This window comes from Pezoporus flaviventris, unplaced genomic scaffold, assembly GCF_033815535.1.
Source record: "Pezoporus flaviventris isolate CSIRO_AGI_PZ_B2104156 unplaced genomic scaffold, CSIRO_AGI_Pfla_v1 ptg000040l, whole genome shotgun sequence".
In the NCBI taxonomy this organism is placed as follows: Eukaryota; Metazoa; Chordata; class Aves; order Psittaciformes; family Psittacidae; genus Pezoporus; species Pezoporus flaviventris.
The window spans coordinates 6,078,868-6,100,919 of NW_026892588.1; the positions used below are offsets into that span (position 1 = coordinate 6,078,868).

General features: G+C 36.9%; 1 protein-coding gene across 2 annotated transcripts in view; it reads left to right on the top strand.

Annotated features, from left to right (window-relative positions):
• NEK7 (NIMA related kinase 7) overlaps positions 1 to 21,266 on the top strand; it is a 67,540-nt gene extending 46,274 nt beyond the window's left edge. For both annotated transcript variants that reach the window (XM_061465576.1, XM_061465575.1), the window contains exons 7-10: positions 1,176 to 1,283; positions 10,040 to 10,134; positions 14,615 to 14,728; positions 21,005 to 21,266. In XM_061465576.1, the coding sequence (XP_061321560.1) occupies positions 1,176 to 1,283; positions 10,040 to 10,134; positions 14,615 to 14,728; positions 21,005 to 21,115 (428 nt within the window). In that variant the 3' untranslated portion in view covers positions 21,116 to 21,266. The remainder of the gene's footprint in view (positions 1 to 1,175; positions 1,284 to 10,039; positions 10,135 to 14,614; positions 14,729 to 21,004) is intronic.
• Positions 21,267 to 22,052: the final 786 nt, after the last annotated feature.

The window sequence follows — 22,052 nt, forward strand, 5'->3', positions numbered from 1 at the left end:
GCTTATTTCAGTATATTTTCTTTAAAAAACAGAAGGAATTTAAACTCCTTAAACTGAAATGCAGTCTTCAAAGCTTCTGGCAAACCTATTTCAAATCTAACAATTCTATGGTTACACACCAAAGCCAATGACAACTGAAGCTATTTTTAAGTTTAGCTGGTATCAGTATTGGATTGTTAAACAAAGGTGGTACAAACTCCTGAAAGGTAGGTCAGATAGCTGCATAACATAACTGTTTCTGTATTCCTCTGTTAGGCTTTAAGCTTTTGTAACTTTTTATTGGAAACCTGAGAATTCTGGTGTGTGAAGGGTTATTTACCATTCCTTTTACTGTACCCATATCTTATGCAAACAGTAACCCCCTCTTGTCCAAGTTAACAGATTTTCTTTTTAAGTTCAAGCAACAGTGCATTGCTGTTGAGCTGAGTTAGAGCTTAAGCACACTTGCTAAGCAAATACTAGGTCAGTTTGTTTAGAAGAGTAATGGGATAGTTACCTTGTTGAAAATGATAAAATGAAAATCTTTGCTGTTATCTCTGAAGGTTTGGATTAACACTATAACTGAGTGTTACTTTTGAAAAATAACTCTAGATATACATAATTATTTCTTTCTTTCTACTTGATTAGCTCAATTCCATTCAATTCAAATAACCATTCTCACGAGTAAAACTTGCTTCCTTTTTCCAATGTCTGCTATTAAAGAGAATCAGTTGCCTATCTCAAATAACATCACACCACTGTGGGTAATCTGATCAGCATAAGTGATGAAAAATGTTTTACAGTTCTTAAACATTTTTGATCTGTTACTTAAGGCATAACCTACTTCTAATGGAAGACCCTATATGTAGCTTATATAAAGTTGTAATGAACTCCCTTTATAAGCTGCTTTGGGTGTGGGGTGGATGCTGGTGTTTTGATGTTATTGTTTGCTTGTGTTTTTTTTCTTTTAAACACTTTCCATGGGTCTTGATTTTCTGTTTTTGAGTGATGGTTATACTATTAAAGTAGTTAATTTGAAATTCTGAATCCTAGACTCCTCTTTCTGAGCAGCACAATCAAATTTTATTAGGACTAGCTGTAAATAAAAGCCTCTTTCAGTCTATTATTAATAGAACAGTAGCTGGTTTTGCAGTCTCATTGTGACTTTTAAATTTATTATTTTTTTCTCCCCCCAGATATAAAGCCAGCCAATGTGTTCATTACAGCTACAGGGGTGGTAAAGCTTGGAGACCTTGGACTTGGTCGATTTTTCAGCTCCAAAACTACAGCTGCACATTCTTTAGGTAAGCCTTCTCTGAAGTACAGGTGTTGGGGAGGTATATTTTTTTACATGGTGAAAATACTATGAACACTCATGAGGTGGAAGAAGGAGGTTTGGTCCAGCTAAAGCTTTTCTATAATAAAGAAATTTCTATAACATATATTTATATATATAATTACATATATATTTAAAAATAAAGTAATGGTCAGCACCATGGAGAAATATAGAGAGGCTGTAACACCTTTCAGTTGTACAGCTCATTGTTTGGTCTGTTATTCCTGCTCCTCCGTTCCCCAGTAGCTTGTTCGAATCATTTAATGTTTATTCTTGGATCAAAACAAGTCTTCATGATAGTGCTGTTTTCTGGAAATGTTAGGAAACAATGAGATAGGATGAGGGTTAATGCTTTTAAACTAAAAGAGGGGATATTAATGCTGGATGTGAGGAAAAAACTTTTTACAGGTGGTGGTAAAACACTGGCACAGGTTGCCGAGAGAGGTGATGGATGCACCATCCCTGGAGACATTCAAAGCCAGGCTGGATATGGTTCCAGGCAACCTGATCTAATTCAAGATGTCCCTGCTTATTGCAGGGGGTTTGACTAGATGACCTTTGAAGGTCCCTTCCAACTGAAACCTTTCCATGATTCTAGAAGATTGATATGCATTTTCTTAAATTCATTTGAACTTTAATCAGTGTTGGAAATAAATCAAGTAATTCGATGTGCCTGTGTGTGTGTGTAGAACTGAAGACATGTTGGTTATATGCTTTGTAAAGGCTATACAGAGGAGCTTCCCTGTTTTAAGGTGGAGTTTCCCAGTCTAAGCTGAGTAAGTCAAGGAGAGATCAGAATTGGGCTTTATGAACCATAATGAGTTTAGAAACTAAACAAAAAAAACGCTATATCAAACCACAAAAATCACAGAAAACTTTTTGAAATACCAGATTTCTTTGCTAGCACATTACAAAAATAACATATTATTAACAAAAAAAAATAACAAACCAGGACACATCAGCTATTTCCAAACAAAATTTTCATTTAATTTGCGTTTTTTGAGTATCATGTGGAGACTGAGGTGATTAAATGGCCTTTAAAGAGTAATAAGTAAAAGTTTGGCAGCTATTTTAAGTTTAAATGTAGGGAATGGACAAATGACAGAGTATAAGAGCATCTCTCTAAAAGAGAAAAGCTTTATAAATAGAGTAGCATCTGCTTTAAAGAGAGGTGTAAAGAATTAGTGTTTGTGGTAAAGCTATGGCTTTTAGTTAAGAAAAAAAACCCCTTTTCCCTGCTGAAGTGGCTGTGTTTAATGGTTGCTAAATTCAAGCCTGTTCACTGACTGCAGAGGGTGTGAAATGAACTTTTGGACCCTTCAAGAGTAGAGCCATTGATGGCAGCATCTAGAGTTGTCTCCTGTTCCTTGTGAAGGGTATTGAGTCAGGCAGAGTACCTTAGTGGTACTTGAATATACAGAAAGGTAAAATTAATTCAAATGCTGTCAGAATTTTTCACAAATGACAGTGGCAATTCTGTAATTAGGTATTTGGTTATTTTCTTATGTTTGATAAGACTGCATTGTAAGGAAGATAGTATCTAAGAAAGCTAAGAATGGTTAAGTAATGCTTACAGTCCCTGTCTTAAGGCCATGGGAGGACACACAAAGAATTTTTTGCTCAGATGGTGGTGTTTCTAATCAGACTATGAAATATCAGACTTTTTGGATTAAAATGTTGATTGTCTCCTCACCTCTTAATTTAACTTATTCAGATAGTCCTGGTTTTCAGTACAGTGTGGAAAAAGAGGGGGTTGATGTGTGGTATGTATATACCATATTTGAGGTGTGGGTGATCCTTAACAGCCCCAAAAGCCTATTTTAGAAAGTAAATTTTTGATAAAATCCTTACTTCCCTGTCTTCCAGAAAGCCTTTAGTCATGCTTTTGTGCCTTTCTGTTTTATTTATCATGTTTGGTGCATATTGATACTGGTATAATCAAAACCATGAGTAAATGCTGAGATCTTAATAGGAGTGAGGTAAAACTTGGGCATGCATCTACAGTGTTGCATTAATGAAAAAGATAGAGAAAGGGACAGAGGAGAAGCAGTGAGACCAGACTGGAAATGGGTTTGAGTTCCATGCTGAAGTTCAGATATAACCCTACAGATTATCATATGATGATAGTTCATGGCATGGTGTATTTAAAAGTGCTGCTCTTTGTGCTGCTGTCATAGTCCAGTGGCCACCTCTGGTAGCAGTGTGGTGATCTTTGTAGTTGGGTCCTGCTACTGCCTTCGAATGGAAGAAGGATGTAAATTAGGAGTGTGAAAAGGAAGCTCTAAATTCTAATCTGTGGGTGGGAGTGCACAAAGAAGGCAAAAGTCAGTTGTGAGAACAGAAGAGCTAGATTTCTGTTCTGAGGCAGAAATAGGGAAGTTAGAGGAAGAAACTGCTTCAGCCCTAGATTATTTTTGCTCGTTGCAGGGGAATCGTTGCAAAGGGACTGAAGACTGAGCTAGAGTTAGGAACAGTGTAAAAGCCTCAAGCCCTTTTAACTTCATCTCTTGCAAGAGTCATCCAGAGAGTGGGCGGTAGGGAGATGGAAGCTTTGTTTCTAATGTTGGATGCTGTGTCTTGGTAGAGGAGCTGTTATTTTTTATTTTCTCCTTTTTTTTTCCCCAATCTCCTTTTCTCCCATTCCCTCTTACTTATGACCTAATGTCAGAATTCAGCCTAGGAAAAAGGCTTTGTTCAGCTATTAATTTAGGCTACACGGGAGGCAGTGACACCCTGATTTATCATGTCACTAGCAGAGACCACTTTTTTAAAATGAGTTTCTCTTGCAGTTTCTGATACTGGTTTTCCTGTTGTATCTCTCAAATCCATATCTTTTTATGATTCCATAAACCTTTGGTGCACAAAACCCAGTAAAGTACAAACATATATGTAGCAATTTATACTTGTTTGCAGGCTTTATAAAAATTTCAGTAGCAAACTAAATTCAGGCTTTCAGAGATAAAGAAATGTACTTAAAATTTTATTAGCTACAGCTTCTAACTGCTAATTATGAATAATTGCTGATGGTCCATTTGAAACAACTGGTAATACTGCACTGGTCAGGTTTTTTTAATGCTCTTAACTCTTTCTATACAGCTTTATCAAAGCAATAGAATTTTCTGTTGTGCCATGTATATACCTTTCTGAAAAGAGAAAATATCTTCTCCAAAAATGCAGAAGTGGAGACATTTGGCATTGTTGATACAATACAAACTTGACAAAATCTCATTTTCAGAAGACTTTATATTAAAAAGGGGAAGATGATCCAAAAAAGGCTTCTTATTCCTTTCCCTATGACTGTGTGTGAGGGGTCTGGTTTTGAGTTTTGTCTTGGTTCTTTTCTAATTGCTGAATGCCAGGCCTTATGGTCTTTGAAATGGTGGTTCTGAAGCTAGCTCATGGAAATGTGCATTTTCCCATCTTTATTAGTCATTCAATGGATTTAAGGGTAGTCCTTAAATTAGTCCTTCAGTATTTTAGAGTTTCAATTACAAAAAGAAAAAAATCACTTCGGTTCTCTAGCGTGGTTGTTAGAGAGCTGCACATTGTGCTGTCCAGGTGGACACTGCTGCCATGGTGTGAATGCCTTCATGCAGGGCAAAGGAGCAGATCCGTAGCTTTCTTAAAATGCTTGGAAGCAAAGGATCATCTGTATTGAATTCTGGTGTCTCTTCTGTGGTTTGACAACTTCTGTCATTTCCATAGAACTGCTGTCCCCAGCACAGAGCTCTGTTATGAGCGATTTGACAGTAAACTCACATCAGTTGTGGGGAATAAAATATCTTTTAAAAATGTGTGCAGACACTCTCCTTTTCTCTTACATATGGATCTCTAACCCAGCAGAGGGTGTCAAAGCCAGTGCCGATATGGGGGTGTGCAGCACCATTTTGCAAAGCTCCACTTGCATGCTCTTAACCAAACTGTTCTGAGAACTTGCACTCTCATTGTACAGGAAGGCTTGCAGGGAAACCTCCAGCTGATTTGTCACAAGTCATCAAAGAAGCTGCATTAAACCAGCTCTTATTTTATGTATAAAATCTGAGCTCTTGTACAATAGGTTGAAAACCGAAGATAAACTATTATGCTGTTCCAATGCTACATTATAAAGGAACCCGAGATAGAGATTGGTTTCTGCAGTTAAGACTATTTATATAATGTAGTTAGGTTACAGATTACTTTGGATAATTACAGTATTTTAGGTCCTGTATCTGTGGCTGAAGATGAGCCTATGGCTTAGAAATCTCCTACACTTATATTAAATAAAGGAGTAACAAAAAAAAAAAAAATGGAGAATCTGTTGTCAATAGTTTGTTACCCTCAGTGTTCCATACTGCAGCTTAGTTTGTCTTCAGCATGAACGCTTCATCTTGTTAAACACTTGCATGTGTTGAACTCTGCATTGTAAAATTCCTCGTGGAAAGGAGTCATTTATAAACCACATTGTTTGATTGCTTAAATAAATTTGGCCTTTTTTTAAACTTGGTTTGGAATTCTTTGAAAATCAGAAGACTTACTGAAGTGATTTTAGCTTGCTTCCTGACCTCAGATAGTTTGTATTCCCATGCATGGAATGTCAGTAAAAATTACATGGCTTTTTTTAAAACTAGTCTATTAAGCATCTCTGGATCAGCTATTACATTGTTTTGTATGAGTAGTATCAACATTTGCCAGGCAGATTTTTCTTCCAGCTCAAAAATGCTTGTATTTAGAGCTAGTTACTGTGCTATGTGCAACTCCTCGATGCATTGTTGTTTTTTAAGTGAATACACTCTAGCTCAGCTGCAATGGGACGTATGTGGTTGTTTATGTCTTAACTCCCTTCTTCATAACAGTTTCTTTGCCTCTGATACTTCAGATCCAGCTTCCTGCTCCTTAATAACCACCATTCCCATAATGTCTATTGCCTGTCCCAGTAGCAGAAGGTGTGCACAAGAAAACACTGCTTTCTGGATCTGCTGCATCTTTAAATGGAGGGAGCTGCAGAGCAGCAGCAGACTGAGGAAGCAGTTTATTTGACTCAGGCCATTTTCAAGGAGTTTACCATTTAGACCTGCAGGTTATCAGAGATAATGCAAATGCAGTGAACAGAATGCTAAAGTTACAAATTTTGTCCTTAAAAGGATAGGCATCTTAATGTTTGACATCTCTGTCTTGTATTGTCTCACTTCCAAGTCCTCAGATGAGTAAAGAAAGTCATGTCTTTGTAGTATTGTGGTGCTCTTTTTCACAGAACAGGAAAAAAACCTCCATACTGTATAATAACATGTGGTAATTGCTTGCAAGCAGTACAGCTATGATCAAGATTCATAGAATCACAGTATCATAGATAGAATCACAGTATCATAGAATCGTTAGGGTTGGAAAGGACCTTAAGATCATCAAGTTCCAACCTCCCTGCCATGGGCAGGTACACATCCCACTAAACCACATCACCCAAGGCTTTGTGCAACCTGGCCTTGAACACCGCCAGGGGTGGAGCATTCACAACTTCCCTGGGCAACCCCTTCCAGCGCCTCACCACCCTCACAGTAAAGAACTTCCTCCTTATATCCAACCTAAACTTCCCCTGTTTAAGTTTTAACCCATTACTCCTTGTCCTGTCACTACAGTCCCTAATGAAGAGTCCCTCCCCAGCATCCCTATAGGCCCCCTTCAGATACTGGAAGGCTGCTATGAGGTCTCCACTCAGCCTTCTCTTCTCCAGGCTGAACAGCCCCAACTTTCTCAGCCTGTCTTCATATGGGAGGTGCTCCAGTCCCCTGATCATCCTCGTGGCCCTTCTCTGGACTTGTTCCAACAATTCCATGTCCTTTTTATGTTGAGGACACCAGAACTGCATACAATACTCCAGGTGAGGTCTCACGAGAGCAAGATTGCTCCCTGTTTTAAAGAATGGTTGCAATGCCATTAATAGTTTCTGAATGTCAGAATAATGAATCTCTCTTGTCATGTTCTGTTAAAACCAGTTTACAAGTAGTAATGATGTCTAGATCTTTAGGTTGCTTTTGTGATTTGATAACTAACATAACTAATTTCAGTTCCTTTCACTTGTTGGCCATTTGGGGCTTCAGGTTGTATTGCAGTTAAGGTGTTACACCAGGCTAAATGCTGTAAAATGACAGCATTTGTTCTTCCCTTTCACTGTCATCAATCTTTCACAGTCATATCAGACCCCTAATGTATCAGCAGGCTTCCCAGAGCTACTGGTTAAAATTACCTTTGCTTTTGGGAAACTATGAACCTTCAAACCTGTGTGTTTTCAGCTGCCCCCTGTGGATTCTGTGAAGCCTCTTTCAGGCACATAACTCACTGGCAGCTACTTGTGTGATGTCTTAGAGCAGCAAGGGCAGTGCTTCTGTAACCAGTTAAGAACCAGATTATGCTTGAACTTACTTTTTTTCATTGTTAGATGAATTCTGGCAACAAAGCATCAGAATATACTAAGCTGGTGCAGTAATTAATGGATGCAAAATCCAGCTGAAAGTTTTCAGAGGTGTCCAAGCTTGTAAGTCCTTGGAAGGTAAATAAAATAAAATTGAAGGGAGGAGCACAACAGTAAGGATAATAAAGGTATGAGAGCTGTGTTATGCCAAATCTTGTTTAATTACAGTTTCCAATTTTAAGATAGCTGTCATTAAGCTCCCATTAAATTACTGCTGTTGATAAATTAGAATAACAAAGTTGCTTCTGTTTATTCTGGTAGTATTGCAGTGTTGCAGACCACCCATCTGCGTGCCTATTGTTTTATAGGGAAAAGATCATCCCTCTTTCTCTTTCCTCTGTTGTGGGTGAACATGAACATCCCATGAGAGAAAATGGTTTTCACAGTACTCCATCATTTTGAGTTGCCTTTCCCTGGCCTTTTTCCCTTTAAGCTCTTAATCTCTTGCAGTTTCAGTTCAGAGCTGCAGTGATTCCTCAGGCTCGTGTTGAGGGAGCCTCTGGAGATAGAGGCTGTGGAACCTGGGGCTGAGAGTTCCCCCCCCCTGAAATATTTAGGGGAAAAAAATCTACTGCAGGGTGCGATATGGAACTTCATCTGTTAGACAAGCATATTCTTAGTTTATATGGGTTTGGAATATTTTTTTCAATATTGTTTGCCAAGAAGGAGATCAGTTTAAATTATGGGTTACCAGCAGTAGTGGCCTGACCTGGTATAAGGTGGTACTGGGTTTCCCAGTCTAAGGTGGGTCTGGCAAGTAGGAAAGTATTCCATCTCTCCCTAAGAAAGCATGACATAGTTTGGGATGTCAGGTCTTCTAAAAGATAGGGTACATTGTCAAAGCAAACCCCTTAACTTTGGGAAGTGATTAGAGTAAAAATAATAATCTGATAAATTAAAACCATTAACTTAATTATTCAGATCTGGAATTACATATTCACTGTATCTGTTTCTAGTTTTCATACAGAGATCAATTGTGAATAGGTAAGGCTAACTCTGAAGTGTGGAAGTCATAACAGATCTCTGTGTTAAATAAAATAGCGTGAGGGTCATGCTCTGATTTCCATAGTTTGCAGTGAGAGTGTGGATGTTAATCTCTGGCTATGCTGCAAGATTTTTAGTTTTGAAATAAGGTCAACTTGTGTTGAATTGACAGAATTCAGGTGATTTTCATCCTGAGGATTCAGTGCTAAAGCAAGTATTTGTCCACACAAAATTGAAGTAAAAATCTACATATATCTGTGACTCTTTGCTGTTAGTCAGTTCATTTTAGGGGAATATGGGGAGAAAGTTCAGACAATGCACCAAAATTGCCACTCCTGTTATTTTCTATAACTTTTGGTTTTGTCGATCTGTCGCATATGAACCCATCACTCGGTTACCTTTTTAAATGGCTTCTTTTTCGCAGATCTTAATCATCTTTCACAATTCCTCTCTTCCAAGTAACTTGCAACACAGATGGGTAGTGTCTGATTGAAGTCAAGGGGAGAGATGTCCTGCAATATCCAATTTAAATTTGCTCTGGGACAGTGCTAGTAAACACTGCTTTTCAAGAGCAGACGTCTCCAGAGTCCAGAGCTCTGAGGCAGGATTAAGCTAGGATAGCCACAGATCTGGGAGCTGAAGAGCCCGTGCAGAGTTTAGTCCTGCAGCAGATGGCTGAAGTGCTTGTAGGAACCTCGGGCTAGGAGGTTTTCCTGCCTTCCTCTCTGGGAAGATGAAGATTCTGGATTTCAGGCTCAATTTTAGCTTCAGATATCCAAACTAAATTGCGTTTATCAGTTTCAAAAGCAGCTTTTCCAGATTGGCATAGTCTCAAAAGGAAGAACAGACAGCTAATTTCAAAAATACTACTACTACTAATACTAAGCCACAAAAAGAATTTCTAGCTGTTGATATTTCCAGCCACAGTGGTAACAGTTCGTAAAGGAGTGGCGACGTGTGCATGTGCGTGTACTATGTTCCCTTGGTTCTCTTCAGAAGAAAATAATTACTTTTGAGCTTCTCTAAAAGCAAAAGTTTTGTTTTGGAAGTGGAAGTATTCTACAACTGAATAATTCTGGTAATTAGATATCAGTAGTGAAAATAAAGCTGCTTTAGAAGAAATGGATATCTAATTCATGTGTATTTTTATCAAACTGAAGACTCGTACTTATGGATTGAAATTATACGTGTAAAAATGAGATGTATAGAAGATGAAAAAGTTTTTCAGACAGGAAATCTGTAGTTTTACTGCTGTATAAGAGAAATTCTCATTCAAAAATGCTTTGTATTTATTGCAGTTGGTACACCCTATTATATGTCTCCAGAGAGAATACATGAAAATGGTTACAACTTCAAATCTGACATCTGGTCTCTAGGCTGTCTGCTGTATGAGGTAACGGTGATATATACAGTGAACTTAGTAACACTGTTGTGTTTCCCCTTGCCCCCCCCTCAGTGTATTAAGTAATGTTTGCTATATTTTTGTTGTTTAGGGAAATTTGTAGTGTTGTGGAAAAGCTACTTTTCATCTATTACACGTCTGTCTTTGATATTGGCAATGAGAACTCTTATGTAACTTCAGCATACGTATGAAATACTTTTATTTGTTATTCAACACTTGCCTTTTACTGGGCTTGTTACGAAGATGTTAAAGCAATTTGTTAAATATTGGGCAAAACTGCAGGATTAATAAATGGATAATGGCAAACACATGTGAAATTTGTTAAGATGTTTTAGTGGCCCATCCTGATTAATGTTTTTGGTAACAAATACATTGAGAAATAGTAGGACTGACTTGAGGATGCAACTATATTGCAAAACTGTAATATAGTAATTGTAATACAAGTTTAGTTTATTTAAAATTATTGACAACCTAAGTAAATAAAGAAAATCAGTTACTATGTACTTATTACTCCTAGCTGGGGTTAACTTTCAAGATAATTACTTCTGCTGCACTGACCTATGTTATTTATCTACTTTTTCTTCCAAATGATAAGCTATAATTATTGGTTAATTTCTGTATTCATACAGTCAAGATTGGGAAGTGACACATAATTTTAAATATTATGTTTTGAGAAAATATAGATATAGGACAAATAGAAATGGAGGTGAATGAAGGTGTGAAGAACATGTAGGCTTCTAAGGAAACTCTCTTCAAAGTTCTTGGAATATCATTTGTTGATCAAAAGACTAAGCACTTGTGTTGAAGGATGCTGGAAAAAATCTTAATTCCATCAGCAGTTGCAGTGAAGTCTTTCTAGTCATGTTCCAGGTAAAAACTAATATACCCAACTCACTTCGCATATGCACAAGCCACCTGCCTCAGTGAGTCAGTAGAATGCATTAAACACATACTCAACAGGTTTGGCACCTCCTATTACTTTAGGATGTTGTAGAAAACATTGTCACCCTGTTAAAGGTATATGTTACTACTTGGTGAATTGTCTCCAGTAATATTAGTTTACTTTCCGTCACTAACCTGTTGCTTTAAATATAGAAAGGGCAAATAGCTGTATTGCAATTCCACACAGTTTACAGATCTATGTATAGCTCTTGCTCCTAAATCTTGGGGACAATTCACAGGAATGAAGTCTGATACCTGATAGCAAGCATTTAGAAGCTTAAATCCTGAACTGAAACTTAATCCCGTATTGGGATTCCTTAGTACTGACCGTGGCAACTGCCATCAATTTCAGTGTTCTACTTCACACACTTGTGCAAGCAGGAGCCTAAAGATAGCATAAAGGTAGATGGGGATTTGTCAGTATTGCTACTTCTTTTCCCCTCATTAATTTTCTTGAGATTTTTTTTTAAATTTGGAAATAAGAAACCCGTCGAATAACTAATATATACAATAAACATGTTTGAAGCTTAATTTTTCTTCTGTGTTATATGGACTTTCTGGATAGAAATCAGTAGCACTTTTCTATGAAAGATTTTTTAGCTTATTGCTTTGCTGGTACAGTACATTGAACACCTATTTGAATATTAAGTTTTTCTTCGAACTGTTAAATTATTCCAAAGTAGTGAAATACCTTAGTTCCATTGATTAACTTAGCAGCTTTAAATATCATTCTCTTTTTATTTATTTTAGAAGTCTTACAAGGATGGTATTTAAGTTGATAAGGTGTTGTGTGGGGGGGTTTTATTGTACAAAAATAATTATGATACTTACTGTATACAGTCTTATTGTCATACATATATATGGCAGTGTCTTCAACTATAGCATTAATTTTTTTTTTGAGGCACATTTATCTCTTTTGGTTAATTCTACACTGTAGTGAGTTTTTTTGTTTTTTTTTAGTATTGAGATGTAATTTTGAAATCTTAAGCATAGTAAACTCAAAATATATGCTTAGCATTTTATTATTTTGGCGTTAAATTATTTGAAAGTGGTTACTTAAGGTTTTTCAAGATGTGTGGACTAATGCATGCTATTTTTATTACCCATACAGTTTTGTGCTGGGTGTCTTTTTTTTGATATGGATTTTGGCATGTTTTATTCTATTGATTCCATGTTGATATGTGCTCATATGTGCTCTGGATTCTCTCCAGCTTGATGGAGAAAAGCTGTGGCATGTTTATCACTGCTCAATAAGCGCTTAATTGATGCTAAACTCTTTTCAGTTATGTTTTAATTTTAGACTAATTTGCTATAATACATGTTGTCTTTAAAAATGATGATTTCTAACCTGTCTGTTATTCAGTGCTAGCTATGTGGCCAGTGGGATTTTTCAGAAGTATAATTTAAAGTCTGTTTTTCTTAAAGCCCCAGGTATTTCTGAAACCTCAAAAAACACTGCCACTGGAGTTTTAATTGATATGCAACAAAGTAGACTTTACTAATTAAAATCAAGATGCTGTGCTTTTGCTACATGGACCTTTACATGGAAAAGTAGGTCTTACACATTTCCTTTTATTGTTCAGCGTAGCAATTGCATCCTTACAGGGTTGTAGGTTGGTGGCTTACAGTTCAAAAAAAAAAAAAAAAGGGAAAAAAAAAAAAGGAGCGAGGGAGCTGCCACCAGCCCTGAAGACAGACAGTGGGCTTTCGTCCCTCAGACACCCCCAGAATACTAATCAGGAAAGTCAGACCCTGGAGGTCAGGGAGCAAGTCAATCATTCTAGCGATCGTCTCAGTGTGGAGGATCAAATTAGCCTGAAAAATTCAGCTGCTGGGAGGAGAGGGCGAGCAGCTGTCAGGGGCAGCAGCGAGATGCACTAATGAACCAGATGAATAGTGCAAAAGCTTGAAAATAAAAACAGGACAGTTGACATTTTTCATCTGTCAAAGCAGGAGATGCATGAAAATATAGTATTCCTGTTTTAACTCCTTAGGGGACATTCGGCATTTTTTTAACACTCGGCAGCATTCAAACAAAAGTATTTTTTAATGAACACCTAGAGTACGAAAATGAGTATCTGTGCATTTATTTAGCATTTCTGCATGCGTACACACCCTGCAGTTGATGTTTCCTTTTCTTTTTCTTTCCTTTTTTGGTCTTTAGCTTGCACTTTTAATATTCTTTTTAAGGTAAGAGACGATGTCATGTAAATCCAAAAATTAACATTGTTTTGGTAATACAGAATTTTTTGGGAGGAGTATAAGATGGAACTACACAGTATGATATTTGTATTGGGAGCTTTAAAATTACTTATCCTTACTTGAAGATAATAGGAAAAATTACTGAGCTATTTGAGAGCATTTTTATCAGATATAAAGTAAATGTAAGAGAATTTTGGTAATTTTCTTCATATGTTTTCCCCCCATGATATTGGTGCTTAGACATGAAGGAGTTAAACTGCTATCTGGAAGACCACAAGACAGATGAGAGCCATTTTCAGCTTGTCCTGTCCCTGTTGAAGCTCACTGAGTAGCACAGCATGGACTAGCATGTTTCACACACACTCTGCCTGTCTGGGGAATGTACACATTGTCCTTCCAAAATCAGACTTATTAGCACATGTAGAAAAGGGTGACTGACTTTGGGGCAGCACTGCACTCAAAGCAGCTTTCGTGCTGCTGCGGTTCAAAGACTTAGAAGGCTTTGAACAGAATGGAGAGATTTTAAATGAATTTTTAAATTTGTAATCCTGCTAACCATAGCATTTGTTTCCACCTTAAATGTCAAGTTCTAACACGGTCTGAAATAAAGTGTAGGTTTACTAATGCTGGTTTTAAGCTGGTCACGTATGCAGGAGCTCTCCGACATATTCTTATTTTTGTATTACAGTTGTAAATCACAGTCATAGTTGCCAGTTCTGCTCTTCTGATGATGTTTTAGGATTTTTTTTTTTAACTATTTTCAAATAATGTACTGAATTGCAAAGTTTTTGGGTTTGGGTTTTTTTTTGGAAGTGTAGCTGTTAGATTTAGTTTTCTTGCTTTAAGAAGTCTAGTGTAATGGCTACGGAAGTTTACAAAAATCTCCTACTGTTATTCAGCATTTTCAACATAAATTATTGCTTTAGATCAGATAATGGTTTCAAAAAAAGTATATGCTTCTGTTCCAAAGGGTCTTCAGAGGAAAATTCCATTGTGGATTTTGTTTTGGTTGGTCTCTTTAGTGGTGCTAGGGTCCTCTATGCCTACAGCAATATCGGAAGCTACTCAATTTTTCCTCATACTCTATTAATAAAACTCTAATGGTGTAAAATTCAAATATTGTAACATTTGGATTTGTGACAGGTACAACGGCATGACACAGAATAAGTACACACAGTAATAGTTTTGTGAGTTCTCTTTTTAGCACTGACACTTCTAAGCAGGGAGTTGAAAGTTGTTAAAAGTCACTTTTGATAGTATTACAGATTTATGACAGAACAGGTTTACTTAAAAACACAAAAGAAAACTGTACATTTTCCTTAAACAGATGGCTGCACTGCAGAGTCCCTTTTATGGTGATAAAATGAACTTGTACTCCTTGTGCAAGAAGATAGAACAGTGTGACTACCCACCTCTCCCTTCAGATCACTATTCAGAGGAAGTAAGTAATTCTCCTTTTCGTGGGCTAGATCCTTGGTTTATCTAAGCTGGCACGCTGCCAGGGAAGTAAATGAACTTGTGTGATTTTATGTTATTTGCAGATTATGCCCGTAAGTGTTTGCTTGTTGAACTCACTCAAATGTTCCTGTCAAAACAACTCTCTGATATGATTTTAAATTTGGGGGGTTTAATGATGGAAACCTCATACCGTTAGCTTCTTAATTTCATTGAGCTTCCTTGCAAGTATGACAGAATGCTTTCCCAGAATGCACAATGATATGTTCTACGTGCCAGAATGGGATTGAGTCTTCCGTCTATAGTGTGCTTCTCTAAAAGCACAACTATACAAGTTTATGTTGCACAGTAAATTAGCACACTAGCCTTGTTTCTCTAGGGGCTTGCATTAAAATAGATATAATGTAACTCACTAGTAAAAATGAATTGTTTAGTTCCCATTTGTCTGCATTGTAAAACTGGGATATGCTGTTTGATACAATTGGGGGGAGTTCTTTTGCAAGAGAGTGGTTCTTGACAATGCTAATCGTAAATTTCAGAGAAATATAGGCAGGCATAATGTAATTGAATTTGAACAGTATACTCATGCATATCGCAGCAGTGTTTTAAGCTGATAGGTAGCAGTTCTTTACCATCATTAATACATGTAAAGGGGGTACTTGCTTTTTTTTAGCCCTAAAATGAAAAGAAACTAGATAAAATAAATATTTTTCTTAGTGTAATGGAAAGAAAAATATAAATGCTTGCTTGTTAATGTTCTGAGATGCCAGTTTTGAAATACTTTTCCACTTTGAAAAGAATAGGGCAAATGGCTAGAAGCTGTAAACCAACAAACACATATTAGTAACCAATTCTAATTGAATTCAGCCTACATGAATTAAAGATTACTTTGAAAACACAAATAAGCACGAGCAGTGAAATACTTTTAATAAAGTGTTGTGCAGTTTCAGTTATCAAGTAGGGATTGTAATTCTTCACCTTAGATTTTTTTGCATTCAAAACCAGTGATTGGACTATTAATAAAACATTACTGCCCAGTGTTTTGTTTTGTATTTATAGCGACAGTTTTTCCCCTTTTATGGAACAAAGTGGACTTAAAAAGATAATTCAGTGATCTTACAAAGGATGAAATAATGATCTATTGTGTAATTTATATGCTATACCTCTTTGTGGGTTTTCCAATTAGTCCTTTTACCTTGGCTGTTTTTTAATTATTATTTATTGTAGACTATAAATACGGCAGTTCACATAACCAGCTTCAGAACTGGAGGCCTAGAAATACAGTAGGGTGTGAACAATAATGCAAAATGATAGCAAGAATGTCAGGGGCCGTTCTTTGTTGTGTCATTCATGCTGTCTTCCTTTTTCCATGAAGCGCATGAATATTTCACATATCTGCATCCTCATCCTCTATTCTTCTTGACTAATTTTCAGACTGTCTGAATTTGCATTTCACATGGTAGCTGATTAGGAGATGCAGAGTGCAGCAGCGAAGCCTCAGCAGGCGGTTTCCATGGTGACCTTCAGCAGGATTTTAATGATGATACCACTAGTGGTTCGTTGAAGTTGTCCTGCCTGCAGGGCTACTTCACTGCTGTTAAGTGTGAAGTTGGGTATGTGGATTCCCAGCCAAGGGGCAAATATCAAAAGTCTGGCCCAGATAGAAGGTTTGTATGGGGGAAGAGATTCCACCTTCTACTAGCATCCACATAGTTTCTAGTGTTGAAAACAGATTCAAAGCAAAACATGCTATATTTTTCTTTATTTCAAAGCAGACACCTTGGATAAAAAGCTGTTTGCAAAATACATGTAAGTTACTTTAAAACATAATGAGAGGATCAGATATGGTAGGTATGAAAATAGTTACTTGAAAGAAGTAATCAACTATGGAGTCTTTAATCATTTTTATGTTTTTTAAAGTAAAACTTGGGTCTTCTAAGGTAAATGGAAAAATAGATACGTTTATTAGTTATTGCACCAAAATTGACCTAAAATAGACTTTTTACTTGTGTGAAAAAATACTGTGCTGGCATGAACTGAAAAAAAAAAAGGCAAACAAAGTGTTATCTGTCATATTAAAGATACTGGCCTAATGTTTCACCTGTATTGGCAATTTAGATATCAAGCCTTTGACTGGGTTAGAAGCGCACTCAGTGAGCAGTAAAGATCAGAGATCACTGAACAGCAAAACTCATTTTGTGTTTTATAACAAAGAATTTACTGAGTGAAGAATTTCACTGAGTGTTGATCTCTGTGCCTTCTGTAGAGGTGTAAATACTTTCATCACAAAATACAAGACAAGTACTTTTTAGAGAAACTTTGTAGGTAAATTTTAATGAGTTTTAAGATGTGACTCTTTGTGAATTTTGAACATTTGTAAAACCAGCCTTTTAGTAATGTATTACATCTGTGCCATCAGAGAATAGAGTGACAGAAAGATGTACCTTAAGATCGATGGACAGATGGATATTTTTTTAAGAACCTTTTGATAAAAAATCCTAATTTCATGAACTGTTGCTTCAGCATTAGAGTTAGAGGCCAAGCTTTTCAAATGTTTTACAACTTTGGGCATTCCAGTTTTTGAATATTACTTAAGAACATCTGGTATTTAGGTGAGTACTCAGCATTTACTGAAAGCTGTTCTGCTTTAGGTAATTCAAAGCTGGGGCTCCCTTGCCACCCCCAATCAGTACTCTCAAAATCTTGTCAGCCAGTATCATGTTGCTTTCATAACAGATGAAGTTTTAAATCTTTTGATTGAGGTGCACTGCTAAAGCCCATAGAGAACCTCCCACCCAGATGTGAAAGCTGAATGAGCCAGCAAGTCCACAATGGCAGTGTTAGTTGCCAGCAGAAGGTCTTGAGAATACCAGTGAGGACAGGCTTCAAGAAGGTCTCCTATTAAAAGTAAGAATAGGGCTTTTTTCTCATCCAACATTTCATATCTAAAAATTTCTTTTTCAGCTGGCTAACGATGCAGAGTACTTGCCTGTCCTATTTCTGTCTTTCCCCCTCCTCCTCCTGACTCAAGTGATAATTATTTATTTCATAGCTGAAAAACCTGCTAGAGTTAAAGGAAGTGTGTCCCACCGCTACAATGTTAGGCTAAGCTCCAGGCTAAAGGCAGTCCTTGTGCTAAGTACACCGAGGAGGTTAAGAACAATAAGTAGCTGAAGAAGTTTGCAGCTTGGGGATGCAACCCGAGGTCCCTCCAGCTCGGTCATAAGTCTGCTCTGTCTGTTGGCCAGTCTGTGCCAGATAATAAAGATTACTCTAATGATAGTCTGACTTCAGAATCCCAGTGCCTCTTCCCATGGTACTGTTGGGCTCTTCTGCTACATTCAAAATGTTATTAATACTAGAGGCCTTGACAAGTGGATTCCAGGTTTATTGAAATGGATATTCCTATAGGAGTTAAAGGAATAGTACTGTAACCAAGAATTAGTATCCACCATAGTCCCAGTTTCAGTCCTGAAAGTCTGTCTTCCTGTGTAATTGTTTTCAAACTGTATAGCAAAATTAAGTCACCTTCTCCTGAAGGTTTGCTGTTCAGTAACAAGGCTTGAAAGCGTTCAGGATTTTGAGATTACTTTGGAATCTGCACTATTGGTGTGCAGTGTCCCAGGCATAGTCAGCTCAGCATTCCTGCCTAACAACTGAGATTCTGGACTGGGGACAGGGAAGGAGATTTTGCAGTAATAGCAGTGGCCAACACTTAAATGTTAAGATTCATAGGCAAAAGAGGTCTATGACATTCTTTGTTTTATTACACTCGTAGTGAAGGTTTGCTACTAATTGTGCTTACCACTTGCATGATGTTGGGAAGAGAATTTTGGAGTAAACTGCTTCAATGACTGTCCCTTAATGTAAACATATGCTTGTATATCCTTTCTTACATCCAAACAAGGGTAGCTATATATGCATTTTAGCAAGAATTAAGAAGCTGCAAAAAGCCACAGTTGAGAAGCCACAGAGGTGAATGACTTTTGCAAGTGTACTTACAGGGATTAATAGGACCTAAAGCCTTTAACATGTACTTCTGAGCATATTCTGCAGATAAATTACGCTGGTATTCTCTTTTTTAAAAAAAAAAGTTCACTTATTTAAGTCTAATTTCAGGCTTGAGGTTTTTACATGTTCTTTGGACTTTCCTCTTTTCCATGCAGGCTAAGTTGTTGCAATAGCAAGCTTCTCATCTCTGTTAGTACATTGTGCCTGTTGCTTACACTTTGGCCCACCTGCTTTTTCTACAATAGTTTTGCTTTGCATGTTTGTATACATGTAGGAAATAATTATTTCTTAAAGTGATTCATGCTTTCCAGTGTTCTAGTCTCCAGATATTTAGGAGTTAGTACAGGCTAATAGTTTTTCCTGTCAGTGGTATTGTATTTTATTTATTGCTGCTGGCAGCAGCAATATGATGGCTTTTATAACTCCATTAGTCAAAATATGCATAGTATATTTAAGATTCAAATAGCAAGTGTGTTATAGATTATTTTGATTTGATGTTTCTTTTAAATCCAGCAATCTGACTGCTATCTTCAGAATTAATAGTCTCATTTTTAAATATCAAGCTCTTCTTGCTAAAGAAGGTGGATGTCTAGTAATATCAGTTTTATATTGTTAAATATGAAAACCTGTACACTGTATACAGTTCATAATGCTTCTGCAAGGGCTAATGGAGGAAGTTGTCAATAGTGGTACACACTATTTTTTACTTCTGGACTTCCTGTGCATTTAAATTAATCTTCTGAAAAGTGAAAGAAGTGTAATTATAATTGAAAATCCTTCCTGGTCTTTTTATAAAAAGCGGGAAGGAAGCTCTCTGATGGCAGGTTTGAATATGCAGGATATGTTACTTTTGAATAATGATAATGATGAGGTCGCTCTGTGTTAGTTGCAGTAATTACTAATTTTTTTCAATCATCATACTTAATAATATTGGGAGGGAGACTGAGCCAAACTTTACATTTTTTCATAGACGGGTGGCTGGCAAGGTGTTTTATTGTCTGCTGCTTCACATCTGCCCTCCCCAGTGCTATAAGCAGATAGAGGAGGATTTGTCAAAGCTACTAAAAAGCATAAAGGAAGAGCTTCAGAGTTAAGTTGTTTTGCAAAGGATGGTAAAAATTTTAGCAAGTCAGCGTGAAGCAGGTGTATTCCATGTTGAAAAGTGCTTAGGAGATTAACACTGTTGAAAGTAGCTGCCCCGTCAAAAGGTTCTCCAGACAATATATTAAGTTCTAATGTCATAAGTTTTTTTAGACATATCAAGGGAGGAAGAAAACCCTCCAACTATTCTGCCAGTTTGTGAAGGCAGTGAGAAGTATCCAGGTGGTCTGGAAGCTCTTTGCGATTGCTTCTGCTGAATATGTGCGCTATAGAAGTCCCAATAAATTATGGTGCTTGTGGAAACCTGTGGCTTTCTAGTAAAAGTGCTTTGTTTATTCCCAGGTAGAGGTTTCTGTGAACATGTTTGTTAATTATGTGCTTCTTTCCATAAAGAAAAAAAAATCACAGATGTAATCCTAAGAATAGATACAGGGGCACAGACAAAAAGTTATTTATTCAGTATCATGTCTTCAACACTGGGCAAGTATAATGTGGGCAACACAGGGTCAGCATAATCTGATACTTCCCCAGAATACTTTTCCGGCTTCCAGTTTTTAGTTCAGATATTTCCTCAAAGGTGGAGTCTTTATATTAAATACCCTAAAGGGGTTTAGTTTATTCAGTCGCTTTTTGAGTGTGTGTGCACTGGTAGCTTCTAGCAGCAGGGAGTTCTGCAGGTTAACTTTGTGTTACAAGGAGAATTGTTACCTTTTGTTTGTTGGAACCTGTCACACAGTAATGCCACTTACTGCTGGCTAACTCTTGTGTCAGGAGTGAAGGAGCAAGCAGTCCTAATTTACCTTCTTTCCATGCTAGTTTGCAGGTGTAGCCCTCCAAAAGCAGAGAAAACATTGTGTAATGGGACTAAATACATGTCTAAAATTGTATGCTAAAATGATTAGAACTTAAGTTTGCTCATCAGCTTGTCTGTGCAACAGTACCAAATGTAAAAATGGCGGGAGTATGCTGCATTCATTCATGCTTGCATAAAGCTGGGCAGTGTGTGTTGAGAGAGGGAGGGTTGAGTTTGTGTTTATGCAGAATTGCTGTTTGGCTAATTTTTGCCAGTCTGATTAGTTTGAATTTGATAATGCACAAATACTGCTTGTAAGAAGGCCAATGATCCTGTCATGTTATTTTCCTCTCCTAGCTGCGACAATTAGTTAATATGTGCATCAACCCGGATCCAGAGAAGCGACCAGACATAACCTATGTCTATGATGTAGCGAAACGTATGCATGCACACACTGCGAGCAGCTAAACAGACATCAGATCATGAAGAAAACAGCAGAAATAACCAAGTACTTTAAATAAATCATCCCACCTCTTTGTGTTACACAAACGTAATTATTTGAGGCTTGCTGTTGTGCTTTGAATTGTAAACCAGTTTATATACAAGCTTTGTTGTTTTCTGTTGATTTCTGTTTTTTTTTTTACTAACTTGCAGTTATAGAACAGGTTTAAATATGTAAAAAGTAACTTTAAAAGATATCAAGAACCACTGTTTTCCATGTTAAGTGGGTTCAAGGTAATTTTCTTTAATAACAAAATTGTATTCAGTTGGGCCTCAGTTCTAAAACACGTTGCACTTTTGCACATGATACAGATATTAGGCTTATTATCCAGAAGCAAAATGTCTGAATCCCTCACCTTTTTAGTAATTTATGGAAGGTATGAATCAGCACAGTTAACTTTATTTTAATCTTTGTTCTAAGAGGAACATGATTATTATAGAAGGTTATTGTATTTTATATTAAATTGTAGTTTGCAGTTCTCAGCATAAGAGTAGACAGGCAATAGGATTCTGCTTGTGAAATGTGATGGGGAAAATAGTTTCAGGAAAAATGCCATGCTGATGTTTTTGTAATGTCCCTTTTTATTTTGTTGTTCTCTCATAATGCACATAAAACACTTGTTGGAGGTTTTCTGGGAAAATTTAAGGTGTTGATTCTGTGATCTGATCGCTTTCAATAGGCTTGTGCAGCACTGTCCTGGGTCAATAGGAGTCTGCATAGTTAAGTCTTAAAACCATGCAGATGCTTCTTGAAGCAAATAGGATTCTTTTGAGGCTGTAGTTCATGAGAAGGTCAGATTAAAAGACATGGTCTTTTACAACTTCCCAACTGTATATATATATATATACATATGTCATTGTTTGTAGATTTGTGTTTAAAATAATATGAATGACCTTAAGGTAT